General features: G+C 43.3%; 1 protein-coding gene across 1 annotated transcript in view; it reads right to left on the bottom strand.

Moving 5' to 3' along the window:
- The window catches only part of ntrk3b (neurotrophic tyrosine kinase, receptor, type 3b), a 251,433-nt gene extending 238,517 nt beyond the window's left edge, over window positions 1-12,916 (bottom strand). Inside the window, exon 1 of the mRNA XM_061045439.1 lies at window positions 12,213-12,916. Coding sequence (XP_060901422.1) covers window positions 12,213-12,454 — 242 coding nt within the window. The 5' untranslated portion in view covers window positions 12,455-12,916. The remainder of the gene's footprint in view (window positions 1-12,212) is intronic.
- Between the last annotated feature and the right edge of the window lie 1,724 nt (window positions 12,917-14,640).

Raw genomic sequence — 14,640 nt, 5'->3', positions numbered from 1 at the left:
TCAGGACAATTCACTATTCACTACATCAACGCAGCTCTGAGTCTCAATTTGAATCTAGAAAAAGACAAAAAAATCATTAAGTAAATAAAGATGCGCGTTCCATAATTTGACTATTTGCCTCTGTAATAAAGCGTCAGATAAAAGCTACCTGATTAGACATTAAACCGTCTACACTGTGGTCACCAGCAGACATCACAGCAGCAGCCACTTGATAATTGTCGCCTTAGAAGTGAGAAATCCCGGCGCACACATTCTAAACCAGCAAAAAAAAAAAAGCAATGCATGTAAATAGATGTAAATTGATGGGATATGCACAAGGGGAACGTTTCCTTGTCGTGTTATTTCATGTTTCTTCATGCTGCCATGGAACAAATTGCAGTCTAAATAAGGTAGATACGCGATGTTTTCTGCTCCCCTCCAATCTCTCAAATTCGACAAATATAGATAAAGTGTTGCCCACGGAGGCGACACTGACTCATAATCTGCTGTATAAAAAGCAGAAGCTCAACTAAATGTCAACAGAAAGCTTCTGGAAGGCGGCTGCAGGGCTTTAAAGGGTTTTTTCTAATCCTGGCTGAAACAGCAGAGCCCTCAGTGTCTCTTCTCACCCCTCTGTCCTCAATGCATCTTTTGATTGTTAAAGGGGGGAAGGTGCCTCGTTAGTATGCGTCTTTTAACGCTGCCTGCAGATGTGGGAGTTTTCCTCAGAGGGGGGGGGGGGGGGCGTAGGCGTGGGAGAAGCTCGGGCTCTCACATGGTGCGGACTTTCTCACAGCACCCCTCTTGCATGAAGAAGATCTGAACCAAAACCGCCGCACTCTCCACCCCAGAATCCTCAGATGGCAGCCGTGACCTACTTTCCACAAAGACTTGCTCATGCAAACTTGATGATATGCTTCTAAAGGAGGAAGGCCGTCGTGCTCTGCCTGAGGTGAACCTGGAGATGAGGGAGGCAGCAGGGGGTCTGTACGGCGAGGACCAACTGGCAGAGACTTTGTGTTAGCAGCTCCATCCTGGGTGGTTAAAACGACATTTTGGATCGCCGACACTGACGCAGCGCAGGAACTAAAGACACATCGAGGTGTCGGAAGCTGTTAAGATCACCTGATAACACGAGCAAAGTGCTTCATTTCAGAGTCGTGTTATCGTCCGAGACAGGCCGATAATTAATGAATGAATGAGTCTAAGATGCTCTACCTAGAAACGAGGATGGCACGACTGTAAAACATTTTCTGCAAAGACACGATCTCATCAAGTATTCTGAGATCTCATCCCAAAATCTTTGCAACTTCCAAATCATTAAAAAAAATCTAATTTTTTTCAATTTATTTTGAATTTTTTGGTGAAGATGAAATGTGTGCGAAGCAAAGAGAATCAGAAACTGGCAGACACCAAAGATTGGCGTCAGATCTTTGGCCGTACTCGTACTTTTGTTTACTGGTTTTTTTTGGGCCGTTTTGGTTTCTGACTTACTGAGTTATTGAGCCAACCTTTTTGTATTTCATCTTTTGTCTGGACCTCTTTTGACATTTCAGAAGTGGAGAGAAAAAACTGAAATCTTCTCACATTAATCGACTGATCGTCATCCATTTTTTAAAGGTCCTGTTGAGTACTTCCTGCTTTTCTTAACTATATTGATGACTCTGATGAAGTCCATGCAGCATCCATCTGCTTCCTAACAAACAATGATTTTCACTTTCCAAAGACTAACATGTAAACCGTGTTATGAAAGCTGTTTGAACGCAGAGAAGGATTGTCCAATTACAGATATATGAGTATGGAAAACCACAGAATGATGGGACATCGACACTGGTGCTGGGGGTCTTTGGGTGTCTCACGATTTGATTCAGAATCGATTTTAAATCATGAAGATTCTGGATCCATGGATTCAAACTCTAGTTATGAATGAGTCCATACTTCAGGATCTACTCCAGTCAGTGAGTTAGCCTTAGCACTCAGCAGAGTGAATGATTAGCCAAAAAAAACAAAACGATTTTTGGAAGTTATGAATCGATTTAAAATCTTTAAGACAAGAATTTAAAATTTTAACTAAATGTTTTTGTCCCACCTCTAGTTGACACCGACTACTTTTTAGATCTAACATACAATATGTCATATTTTCACACTCAAACATTTAAATTAATTAAAAATGGACTAAATCTAATGTCATATATTTGTTGTTGAGTTCTTACATGAGCTCAAATATTTCAGTTATCAAAGACAGAAAAATCCTTCATTTTAGAGCTTTAACGGGACGTGTCTCGTCTTAGTGGCCGCCATAACAAAACCGCCATAACAAAACCGCCATGACAGAACCGCCATGACAGAACCGCCATGACAGCTCTATTTAAAAGGTCAATTAAATAGTAAAGAGTAAAGAGTCCATCAGTATTAACTCATCCATTCATACACATTAACACACTGATGGTAGAGGCTGCTGAGTAAAGAGTCCATCAGTATTAACTCATCCATTCATAAACATTAACACACTGATGGTAGAGGCTGCTGAGTAAAGAGTCCATCAGTATTAACTCATCCATTCATACACATTCACACCCTGATGGTAGAGGCCGCTGAGTAAAGAGTCCATCAGTATTAACTCATCCATTCATACACATTCACACCCTGATGGTAGAGGCCGCTGAGTAAAGAGTCCATCAGTATTAACTCATCCATTCACACACTGATGGTAGAGGCTGCTGAGTAAAGAGTCCGTCAGTATTAACTCATCCATTCATACACATTCACACACTGATGGTAGAGGCTGCTGAGTAAAGAGTCCATCAGTATTAACTCATCCATTCATACACATTAACACACTGATGGTAGAGGCCGCTGAGTAAAGAGTCCATCAGTATTAACTCATCCATTCATACACATTCACACACTGATGGTAGAGGCCGCTGAGTAAAGAGTCCATCAGTATTAACTCATCCATTCATACACATTCACACACTGATGGTAGAGGCTGCTGAGTAAAGAGTCCGTCAGTATTAACTCATCCATTCATACACATTCACACACTGATGGTAGAGGCTGCTGAGTAAAGAGTCCATCAGTATTAACTCATCCATTCATACACATTCACACACTGATGGTAGAGGCTGCTGAGTAAAGAGTCCATCAGTATTAACTCATCCATTCATACACATTCACACACCCCCTGATGAAGCAGCGGGAGCAACTTGGGGTTAAGTGTCCTGCCGAGGACACATCGGACATGTTGCTGCAGGAGCTGGGGATCGAACCACCGACCTTCCGGTTCAGAGACGACCGACTCCACCAGTTGAGCCACAGCCACCCCAAAACATTTACAAAGCATGAGTAGAGAAAACTTAGCGTCAAGAACGTAGCTGAGTCCTTTTTTTATTTGTACTTGTTTAGATATTCACAAGTTTGATTGTAAAGCTCTGAGCGTTTCTCTTTGTCAGCCGCTAACAGAAGCTACATGAGGTCTAGCTGTAATTTATTAAAGCCTTAAAATAACAACTAACACAGTTTAGCTGCAGATCACACAAAGAAACCCCAGCAGGCTTGTAAAAATATCCCACCTCTAGAGTTATAAAACGTTTGATAAAAAAAAAGACAAACTGGAAAACGACAGAGAGAGAGAAATATGACGATGACGGAGGAAAATAAATCAAGATGACAAACAGATACAGGTGAGGCGGGCATCACAAAGCCAGACATCAGGAGTTCACACGGCAGGAAGAGAAGGGAGATTAAGGCGAGGATAAAGAGGAGCGGGGAGTCGAGGTAAATAAATGTAGAAGTAGAGGCGGTGGGGGGAGGTGGGTGTGTCACTCTGTACGTCCAGCTGACATCACAGATCGAGGGGCGCAGCTAAACCATACGACAGGCCACGGAAACAGACAGTGGAAACATCTTGTTGTTTTATCAATTAAATCAAATTCAGAACATTAGGAATTCATGCAGTCCAGTCTGAAAGTTCCAGATCATAATCTTAAATATCTAAAAATAGCCTTTCATTATTTGGAGGATGTATGTCACAACTCATCCCTCTTTGTGTGCGTCTCTCTGATCGTTTCCTCCAATGCTATAAAAACTCCAGCACCTTTATTCTACAGCATATTTAAGCACTTCAGTGATGAAGTCTCCTTTGATTATGCCCCGCAGGCTGAGCTATAAGCACATTTTATGGCACTTTTTTCATCGCAAAATTGGATTAAAGGACCAGTGTGTGAGAATTAGGGGGTCTACTGGAAAAAAAGGAACATTATTTTCACTGTAACATCAAATGAGAATCAGAGCTGCGTCTGCAATATTGCACATGATTGTCCCAAACCTATTTCTGTGTTTGCACGTTTTCCTTGACGATGTTAAATCGTTGACTCTACACATGGAGTGCTAATCAGCCAGTGATGGTAGAGATCAAAATGGGAGGAGCTTACTAAAGGCCTATATGGGGGGAGGGGGTGGGGGGGGGCACAATGACACCATCAGGGTTTCCTCGGTTTCTGTTTTCAACAATAACGATAATTTCAACCATTAAGGGCCTGTCACTATCTGAATATATCAGTGAGTAATGACTTTCTGAAAAAAAGAGTGAAGTCAAACTCCCTCTGAGTTTGTTGTTCTGAGCTCTGTGTTCACACTGACGGGACAGCGCTTCCTTCAGCTTGTTTACGTCTTATTGTCTGAGTGAAAAAGACCTGCCACCACATGGGGAAAGAGAGACGGCCCCGCCCACTGAGGGAAGCTGTTTCTGGAGGCATAAAGACGTGGAGTGTCGTCGCAGGAGTACGACTGAAGAACGAACAAACAGACTCTCCAAACCAAAAACTTTGAGATGCATATCGTTACTTGAACTTGATCACAGAATCTTGTTTTCAGATGTTTGTACGAGCTCGTCAGCTGCTGTCTCTGCCTCACAGAACACTGCTAGTGAAACAGGAAAGGGGGGGCTGAGGGAAGAAGGAGGTGTGTCTGAAGAGAGCTTTGTTTTGGTGTTAAAATCTGCTCTGTAAGTTTCATAACTGTGCCATTTATACATACATACGCGTTACTTTTCCTCCCTTTAGCAATCTTAAAAATCTAATATAAGATGGCTTCAAGCTATCAGAAAATATAATGAAGGTGAGCTGCATTATGGGAAATGTAGTTTGAAGCCATTTTGGAACTTGATCAGGACCAGATTAGAAAAATTCCAGGAGATGTTTGACCTTTAGTTTGAACTATTCTTCTTTTTTTAATTTGTCTCTTGCAGGTCGTCCAACTTTGTGGAAATGAAACATTAAACTGCCAAAGTGCGCCTATAAATACACGATCCTAATGCGCAAAGGTTCCTTTCCACGGGTGGGGTCAACATGTACTTCAGCTCTTTAGCAAAGACTCTCAGTTGAACAAGAAGTACTCCACTTCCTGAAATTCTATAAAAGTCTACTTATCAATTCCCATTCAGAAGCCTTATGCAACGGTTACAGAGCACATGTTTTGGATGTGAGGTTGCTTATTGGCCGCAGTCTCACACTCATGTGGGCTGCACTGGAGGTTTAAGGGGGGGAGAGAAAACGCTGCGTTTATGTAACACGGTTATGCTCGCTGTCTGAACCTGGGGGGGACACTCTCGGCCCACACGAGTCACCTATAAGCGGACCTTGGAAAATGTTCGCGTATGAAACACGGTTGGTTTGGCAGCAGCATGAGAGCTGGCAGGTTTCATATAAAATGTGTAGCTGAATGTGTCCACAGATCGATAGTTTCCAGCAGAGCTTAGCTGTTTTAAAAATGTGAAAAGGAAAAGAGAGAGAGAGGGAGAGAGAGAGAGAGAGAGAGAGAGAGAGAGAGAGAGAGAAAAAACTTCTCGAGCAAGTTTAAAAGAAGCAGGGGATCTGGCACTGAGCCGGTTGGCTATCGAATGATACAGGCAGTAAAGCAGAGGATGGATGCTTTAACTGCTTTGATTTTCTCTGACTCTTCTTCTTTTCTTTGTCCTGTTAGATCACAACCAATCACGTGATCTCATTTCATGACAAAAGACTGTTTCTTCCACACGATCGGGGGCCACAGCCTTCAGTTCAGCATCAACCTGAGTCTGTTTTAGACAAACACAATGTGACATGCATCGCTTCAAAAAGCCTCTCTTTGTACGTAAAGACGATTAAAGAGATATCTAACATCCTTGGAAACGAGACACAGACTTTTATAAGATTTTAGAGATATTAAACGCTAAACTCGCAGCCTTATTTGGCTAAGCTGATAAACAGTAAACCCACTTAAGGGTGTGGAAGTCTTGAGTTTATTTGCAGATAAACAGATGGCAATTTTACAAGTCTAATAAATCTCTGCGATTGAAAACAGAGTTGACATTGCGGAGGCCAAATCGATGATAGTTTTGGAAGATGATTCTCATTTAAAAGGCAAATAGAGGACTTCTGATTTCATCATTTGAGTTTCGAGAGAGCGATGAATGCTAACGACGGTGATAGTCGGATCAAATATTGTGAAAATGAGACATCAGTGGAATGACAAGAGGAAATCAAAGGGTGCTGGGTCCGCGTGCCTGCATGGAGGGATGGTAGTGGATGCATAAGGTTGATCATTTAGGGCGTTTTCACATTAGGGGCGCTTGTTTTGTACCATGCCTGAGATAGATGCCCCCCTCCCCCGCTGGTCTGAGATCTAATTAGTAACATCATTCCCTGCCTGACAGTACACCTGCGTATGTGCACAGTCCGACACAGCAGGGGGCAGTATGCACATAGTTGGTTTACAAATTCTGCAAAAAAGTGTAAAAAAGAAGACGCTACCATGGCAACCACCTTTGGGCTGCTAACTGTGGATGTTTTTGTGACTTCTGAGGCGCTAACAACGACCCTCCTCCTACGTCCAGATCTACAGTGCAGCTCAGAGGATGAAAGAGGCCCGAGCTGTGCGGGCACATCGTTTTTTGAAGCGTCAGGAGCCGTGTAGAATGACGTCCACTTTGTCCTTTGAGCACGGTTGCGTTTACGTCTTAATTAAAGGGGACATATTCTGGAAAAAACAGTGTTTCTGAACATATATCTGTGTAACCTGAAAGTCTACTGACCCACAACATGTGAAATAAACCATCCAGTCCTTTGTTTGTGGTCTGCATAAGTCTTACAACACAGAGAAAAATGCTCTGTTTCTAATGTGCTCTCCTTGTGATGTCACAGTGGGATTCTGGTAAAAAAAGAAATCCCCTCCCCTCCCCTGATATCTCCACCCATGGACTCCACCCCCAGCCGAGACTAAAACTTTTGCGCAGGTCGGCCATTTTTATTCTCTCTACAGAGGAGTGATGTCTACTGGGAAAACTCAGGGGGGGGTCATTACATTTAAAGAGACACACACACCAAAACGGAGCGTTCTGAGAGAGCTGGTTTATACAGGGTCACAAACCTCCTCTGGTGCTTGATTCATGTTATATTTTGACCAAAGCACAGCACAGATGTTTCATTTAGATCACAGACTGTTTGAAAAGGTGGAGGAGGGGACTGTTAGAAAAGGTGGAGGAGGGGACTGTTTGAAAAGGTGGAGGAGGGGACTGTTTGAAAAGGTGGAGGAGGAGACTGTTTGAAAAGGTGGAGGAGGGGACTGTTTGAAAAGGTGGAGGAGGAGACTGTTTGAAAAGGTGGAGGAGGGGACTGTTAGAAAAGGTGGAGGAGGGGACTGTTTGAAAAGGTGGAGGAGGAGACTGTTTGAAAAGGTGGAGGAGGGGACTGTTTGAAAAGGTGGAGGAGGGGACTGTTTGAAAAGGTGGAGGAGGGGACTGTTTGAAAAGGTGGAGGAGAGGACTGTTTGAAAAGGTGGAGGAGGGGACTGTTTGAAAAGGTGGAGGAGGGGACTGTTTGAAAAGGTGGAGGAGGGGACTGTTTGAAAAGGTGGAGGAGGAGACTGTTTGAAAAGGTGGAGGAGGGGACTGTTTGAAAAGGTGGAGGAGGGGACTGTTTGAAAAGGTGGAGGAGGGGACTGTTTGAAAAGGTGGAGGAGAGGACTGTTTGAAAAGGTGGAGGAGGGGGAGAATAAGTCCTCTTTACATAAAATGTACTGTTGCATGTCCGATTAATGCTTCGGTAAATTCTGTATACACTTCTGATCTGCTTTATTTTAAAGAGAATACTGCATGGTGCTTTCACTCTTTAGAGATGACACAACTATCCACAAAATAGGGGGACCGAAAAACTATCTTTAGGCCGAACCCCTTATTGCTTATTTTGCTAGATGATAAAATCTTTCTTTGTGAGTGAACACTGAAACAACACGTAGGATTGTAATCGTGTGTAAATATAACATTGCAGGACTTGAGGGATTGATTATAGTTTCCACTTAATGTATGCTAATGATATGTTTGTGACTACAGACAGGTCCCTGCAGGATTATTATCCAGATATAGGATTTATCCCCTCTCATTGTTTAATAGCTACAGAAAAGCAAAGTTTAGAGTTATTCCCACGCGACATGCAGAACCATTAAGACTGTATCCGCTATCAGTTACTCTGCCTGTCAATGCACCAATCAGATCATCTACATTATAATCCATCCAATCTTTAGCGTTTACCGCTTGTCCCTTTCGGGGTCGCGGGTTTGCTGGAGCCGATCCCAGCTGTCATTGGGCGAGAGGCGGGGTTACACCCTGGACAGTTCACCTGTCAATCACAGGGCTGATATATAGAGACAGACACTCACATTCACACCTACGGGCCACCAAATAAACCTAACGAGACTGTCTTTGGACTGTGGGAGGAAGCCGGAGAGAACCCACACATGCACGGGGGAGATCATGCAGACTCCACACAGAGAGGCTCCTGTCAGACGGGGATTCAAACCAGGAACCTCCTCGCTGTTCCCTCAACATTATTCGACTATAACGTCTGTGCAACGAGCAATTACTTTAAATTCTGATCACAAGATTCAAGTACATTTAATTGTCACTCCTTCCACATGTATGTAGCATAAAAATAGTGGGAGGAAATTCCTTACTCAGGACCTCGCCATGTGATCAGAGGAGAATCAATCAATACATTAATAACATGCCTGAGAAGTGACACATCATCAGAAAATTAATCTAAGACCAATAAAAGTAACGCCAAAAGACTCCCTAGCATTTTGGGAAAAGGGCAACCAGTGCAATAATTAAAAAGAAGCATAAAAAAAACAACAGCACGACTGCAAATTGGTGATAATAGCAATCCTAGTGAGAGCTAGCTAATTGTTAGCATTGTTTGTTGTTTTAATTTACACAGGACGTCTGTAAGGCACATGGGCCGGGCTGCAGCTAACATTAGCTTAGCTTATTTTAAAATGATGATTCTTTGAGTATATTGAGCTCTAAAAATATGCAAATATGCTTTTTAATGTGAGGCTAAGTCGTGGTTAAATGTAGCATTCTCTGAAAGGTCAGAGGGGACAATACTCATGTTGAGGTTGTAGATAGACTGTTTGAACTTTCTGCACCATCAAAGATGTACCGTTTACACTTTGACTCTCCTATAACTCTCCTTAATGGATTGAGGAGTTGAATCCTTTGTGACAGTGTGTGTGTGTGTGTGTGTGTGTGTTGGATGGATGCACTTAAGAGTAGAGGAGATGAGGAGAGCACAGGAGGTGGTTTGGATCTAAATACATATTGGAGACATTTCAGCAGTCGACCCCACGGAGCCGCCTGTACAGATTGGTCTGACACTTTAGCCTCCCCTTACAAACCGGCCTCTTTAAAGGTGTGCGAAAAAAAGAAACAGGAAAAACACAAAATGAGGCCAAACGTCATCGGGAGAGGTGGAACGGCTGATTGGATTCTGCAAAAGAAAAGGCGCACCTGCAGCGAGCGAGCGCCCGCACTTACACAAACCTGTCACACGCTACAGCTGCTCTCAGAGAGCCGTCTTTCCTCCAAGTATCACAGCAAGGCCTTATCTCATCCACTTCAAACACTGATGCCTCTTGTGATGAATCTCTAATGTGAGAGAACTGGAAAACTATTATCTGGACTTGGCAGATTTCTTTGGCTGGCCGATTCGCACTGCGGTTCCTGCAGGGAGCACCTCGCTCTAGTTTTCAGGCTCCGTGAATCGTCCCCCATGTCTCCCTGTTTTTCCTCTTCACGAGCCAAACCGACCTCTTGTTTTGAAAAAAATGCTAACGGCTCGCAGAGACACAGCTAGGGCAGGATTTGTACAGTATGTGGTCTCCATCACTGCCTCTGAGAGAACTCATTGTTATTCCTAAAGAGCCTTGTTTTCTGGCAAAGAAAATAAATTAACACCAAGCAATTAACAACTAATAGTGTCAGGAATGTTCACAAAAAACATTTTTTAGCCATGCTACGAGTAACGGTGAGATGTTGTTCTCAGCCAAATCACTAATTAGACGCCATATTTATATGTTTAACCCACATAATTGCTAAATTAATGACTGCACTGGTTTAGAAAATCTCCATTTTTCACAAAACATCCAAATAATAATTCATCTGTTTAGTGCTTTGAATGTGTAAATCCCCCCTCAGACTGGTGTGTGTCTGGATGTGACATTGGTAGGCGTAGTCTCTCTGATAGGCTGTCATTGAGCTGCTGGTGGTGCCGGGTGGAGGTTGCTGTCCATGCTGAGCAGCATGAAAACAAGTGAGGCCTGCTGGCGAGGGGCCATGAAATGCACAATTACTCCTGGCTCAATCGCATTAAGGCTTTCTCAAAGGCAAAAAGGCAATCGATGTGTGACTTAAGAGCTGATCATAAAAGGGGAATTTTGGCTTCTTTTTTTTTTTAGATTTAAAACCAAGAGGTGCGTTGTTCTGCTGTCGAGCTCAGAGGAGATAAATGAGAGCAGCAGGTTTTTAGATCTTTCTATCTTTGGGTCAATCCAGAGTAATCCTTCACAGTGTGCTGTGAACTTGACCCTTCATCTCCTTCGCTTTCAGCGTCTCCGAGCGTCACCACAGAGAGTATTCTGGGGCCTGATTTGACTAAAAAAAAAAAAAACCCTCTCTGATAAAACAGTCACGTAAATGGCTCCAGTGTTGTAACACAGAGCTCTTCATTCCCTCTGTATAAAGGGGGTACCAGGCTACCCTCTAGTGGCCCGGATGAGCGATGAACCGTGTCACAGAATAAGTTGTTGTCTCCCTCACACAGATAAAAGGGTAAACCGGATCCCCACCCCCACCCCCCCAAACTCTCCCCCACCTCCCCAAAATAAAGCCTGACTGTTAGGAGGAAAAGTCCTACGCGGCGTAAAAACGACGCGTATGGAAGCCGTGCGGGGAATTCCTGCGCGTAAAAGTGAACAGAGGATGTTTATACTTTATATGCAAATCAGCCTCGTCGACACCAGAGGTCTTATTTTAAGGCCCGAGCTCTGCTGTGTTTCTTTTTTCCTACTGACTTTTCAAGAAAGAAAGCTTTGATGTTGGCAGGAAGAATCGATGCTGGAGAAAGAGAGGGAGGGGGAGGGAGAGATGGAGGGAGGGGGGGGGGGAGGATGCAGAATGAAAATGTACCCCTCTATGGAGGAGAAGATGGGGTCTCTACCGTCATCATGTGTTTAAAGCAAACCCTTCATGAATCCTCTCACATCATGTCCATCTCTTTAGGGGAGGAAAAAGCCACAAGTGCCATTTTTTTTCTTCTCCACCACCACCCCCCCCTCCCCCCTCCCCCCCCTTTCTCCATTGCGTTTGAGACCCCCGCCATCATGTGCACATCATAAAGTTTGTCGGGTGATGGTTGACCTTACTGCACCGCTCATTTCTGTTTCGTTTAGCACAATCTGTCGGAGCAGTGGATGTAGCTTTACGCGCGCGCCTCTCCGCAACATCCTCCTCCTGTCGGTTTTGGCCGCGCGCAGGCCTGCGGAGCCGCTGCGGAGGAGCAACTTTATGAGGACACACACACACATGTACACACACTTGAAAATATAATCCCACTGGCCCTGTGCGAAGATGCATCGTGAAGTAGTTTGTTGCCACGGCTGAAGGTTGCAGAGGATTTTTTTTTTCCTCGCTGTGCAGAGGAGACTCGAGACAGAAAGAGCGCATTTACCCTCCATTATCAATCATGGCGTTATAAAAAATGGGAAATAGAAGTGCAAAAAGTCTATAATGAAGAAATAATCCTCCAACAAGTCAGATCAATGCAAAGAAAAGCAACAGACAGCCAAAAAGCGCAGGCGCCTCAAGGAGGCTGAGATTAATTAATGATTAGAAAATAGAAGCATAATCCGCATCTACTTACATGGTGCTGATGTTTTTGAATAACTCTGCTATGTCAACGCTGGTCCCATTGCTCCCAGTGTCTTGCAGCGCCAGTAAAGGGAAAAACCTGCCGTTGTCGGACTTATTGCAAAAGATCTCTGTTTGAGAGCAGCTGCAGGTCGGCGGGCAGTCCAGCATGGAGCTCAGATAGTCCTGAAAAACACTCATCAGAAACAAAACCCTCCACCAGCAAATCCGGATCGAATGAAACCATAGATCCATGTCTCCGGGCGGATACGGGGGGAGAAAAGGTCCCGATGATGATGTCCTCTGGGTTAGAACAGAACAGGAGAGAGGAGAGGAGGAAGAGTAGGAGGAAGGAAGGAAGGAGGAGGATGGTGGTGGTGGTGGTGGTGCGTCCGTACAGAGGATGCTCTATGTGAGCGGTTCTGCCGGGGATGGATGCTGTAGTGTCCTTGCGCGTCAGCGATTGGGTGAAAAGGAGAGAGGGGGGTGAAAAAAAAAGGAAAGGAAAGACGAAACAAAAAAACGGAAATCAAAAATAAGAAAGCGAAATGACGAGAGGCTCCGCTCGTCTTTTCAGCCTAAGATGCATGGTGTTTCCCCGGAATAGCGCGATGCTTCTGCTGCTGCTGCTGCTGATGTCGTCTCTCTCTCTGTCTCTCTCCCTCTCTCTCTCTCTCTCTCTCTCTCTCTCTCTTTCTCTCCGAGCAGGACCAGGACGACTGGCTGGAGAGCTCACAGACACTAAATGAGAAGTTGGAGCATCAAGTCCCTCCTACCGGCTACAGTCAGACTGACACCTGCACAAACTGCAGGCGATCAGCTGTGATTAGGTTTGAGCGAAGAAGAGCAGCACAAAAACACCCGAGACAAAGGCTATAACGTCAGAATATGAGAGGAGCTTTACATTTCAAATCAAGAAAATACACCCAGAATAACCATGTGGTTAAAAAGCAGACATGTGATCAGATGTTTAATGGACACAAAGAGTTTCTTTTGTAAATAACACAGTAATTATAAAACCACTTTCAGCCTCATCTACTGCAAAAGTACCAAAACATTCATTAATAAAAGTACATTTAATGTCACTTTTTGACAACAGAAAAAAAACACCTGTGAATGTCTCAGTAAAAAAAATTTTATATATTTTTTATTTTATTTATTTCAATTTTTTTTTTTTATTTGAACATATTTTCAGATTTAATAATTTCAGTGATTTCTACATTTTCTATTTTAATGTTTCTTTTCTTTCTTCTGTCATGATGCTTTTTGATGCTTTGTGTGAAGCACTTTGAATTGCCTTGTTGAAATAAACTTGCCTTGCCTCGGTCTCCTTCTGTATAATCTCACTAGAGTCATGCACAACCAGGTGATATACTATTTTAGAACAACCTTGGGAATAACATGCCAGATAAAGCCCTTAAAATCTATTTCACCATAAATACAATCAAGTAAAACAACATGGACTGTGACCTTTGACCTCTTAAATTAGTTTCCTATATGTCCTGGTGATCAGAGGGAAGTGAAATAAAAACTGTAGATATCACAGATCAAAAACCCCGAGCCATTTATTTGAGAAAATCCCCCCGAGAGGCTTTGTGTCTAAAATGTTAGTTTAGTGACACATCACACTCATGACCTCGTGATGTGTCCCTCTGGAAGGTCAGGGAAAGTGATAATGTGTTTATTTTAAATTTAAAGGACATCTATTCATTATTAAGAGCTTCTTTTATAGAGCATAGATCTATTGATACTAGAATAAGCTGAATAGGATGAATCTATTCTAATCAGTTCTATATTTCGTATTTTCTGCGCTGAGAGCGGGCTGTGATATCTGAATCAGGTTGCACTCACTCCTCATTGGTTCTTACATGTCAGCTGATCACAGCCTCCCAGAAAGCTGATGAAGCGAGTGGATTTTACGCTAAGTTTCTGTCGTACTGTTCCAGTTATAGAGCTGATGATGTAAACACAGCCCCTCTATGTCGTAAACGACGTGTCGATGTCAGGCGGTTAACGATTAAATTATATTTATGATCTCGAGAAGTTGAGTTATCTATCTCCAGTTTACAACGCTGATTTTCTGAGACGAGTGAATTTCTGTTGTTGGGAAAAGATCTGGCAAAATGATCTCATCGCAGAAAAAAACAGCGATGTTATCTACAGTCCACATCTTCAGAAAACCGCCGTAGTTTACTCGTTAACACCGGACAGCGGGGTAAAACAAAATGTGCGGATGTTAAGGTTGCTGGAGATTATTATATTATGAGCCTTTTTTATGTTTTAATACGAATTTAGATATCTTTATCTTTTAAAAAAAGCTCCTGTGAGGATCCTTCATTTTGTGTTGAGTTTGGCGCCCCCTGTGGTCAAAGTATAAACCTCTCATGTCTCATGGATCTGCTGATCTTGTCCCGTGTGACTGCTTTTGTTTTTCATTTTTT

This window comes from Labrus mixtus, chromosome 1, assembly GCF_963584025.1.
Source record: "Labrus mixtus chromosome 1, fLabMix1.1, whole genome shotgun sequence".
Taxonomy (NCBI): Eukaryota; Metazoa; Chordata; class Actinopteri; order Labriformes; family Labridae; genus Labrus; species Labrus mixtus.
This window is presented reverse-complemented; position numbering and strand designations above follow the sequence as displayed.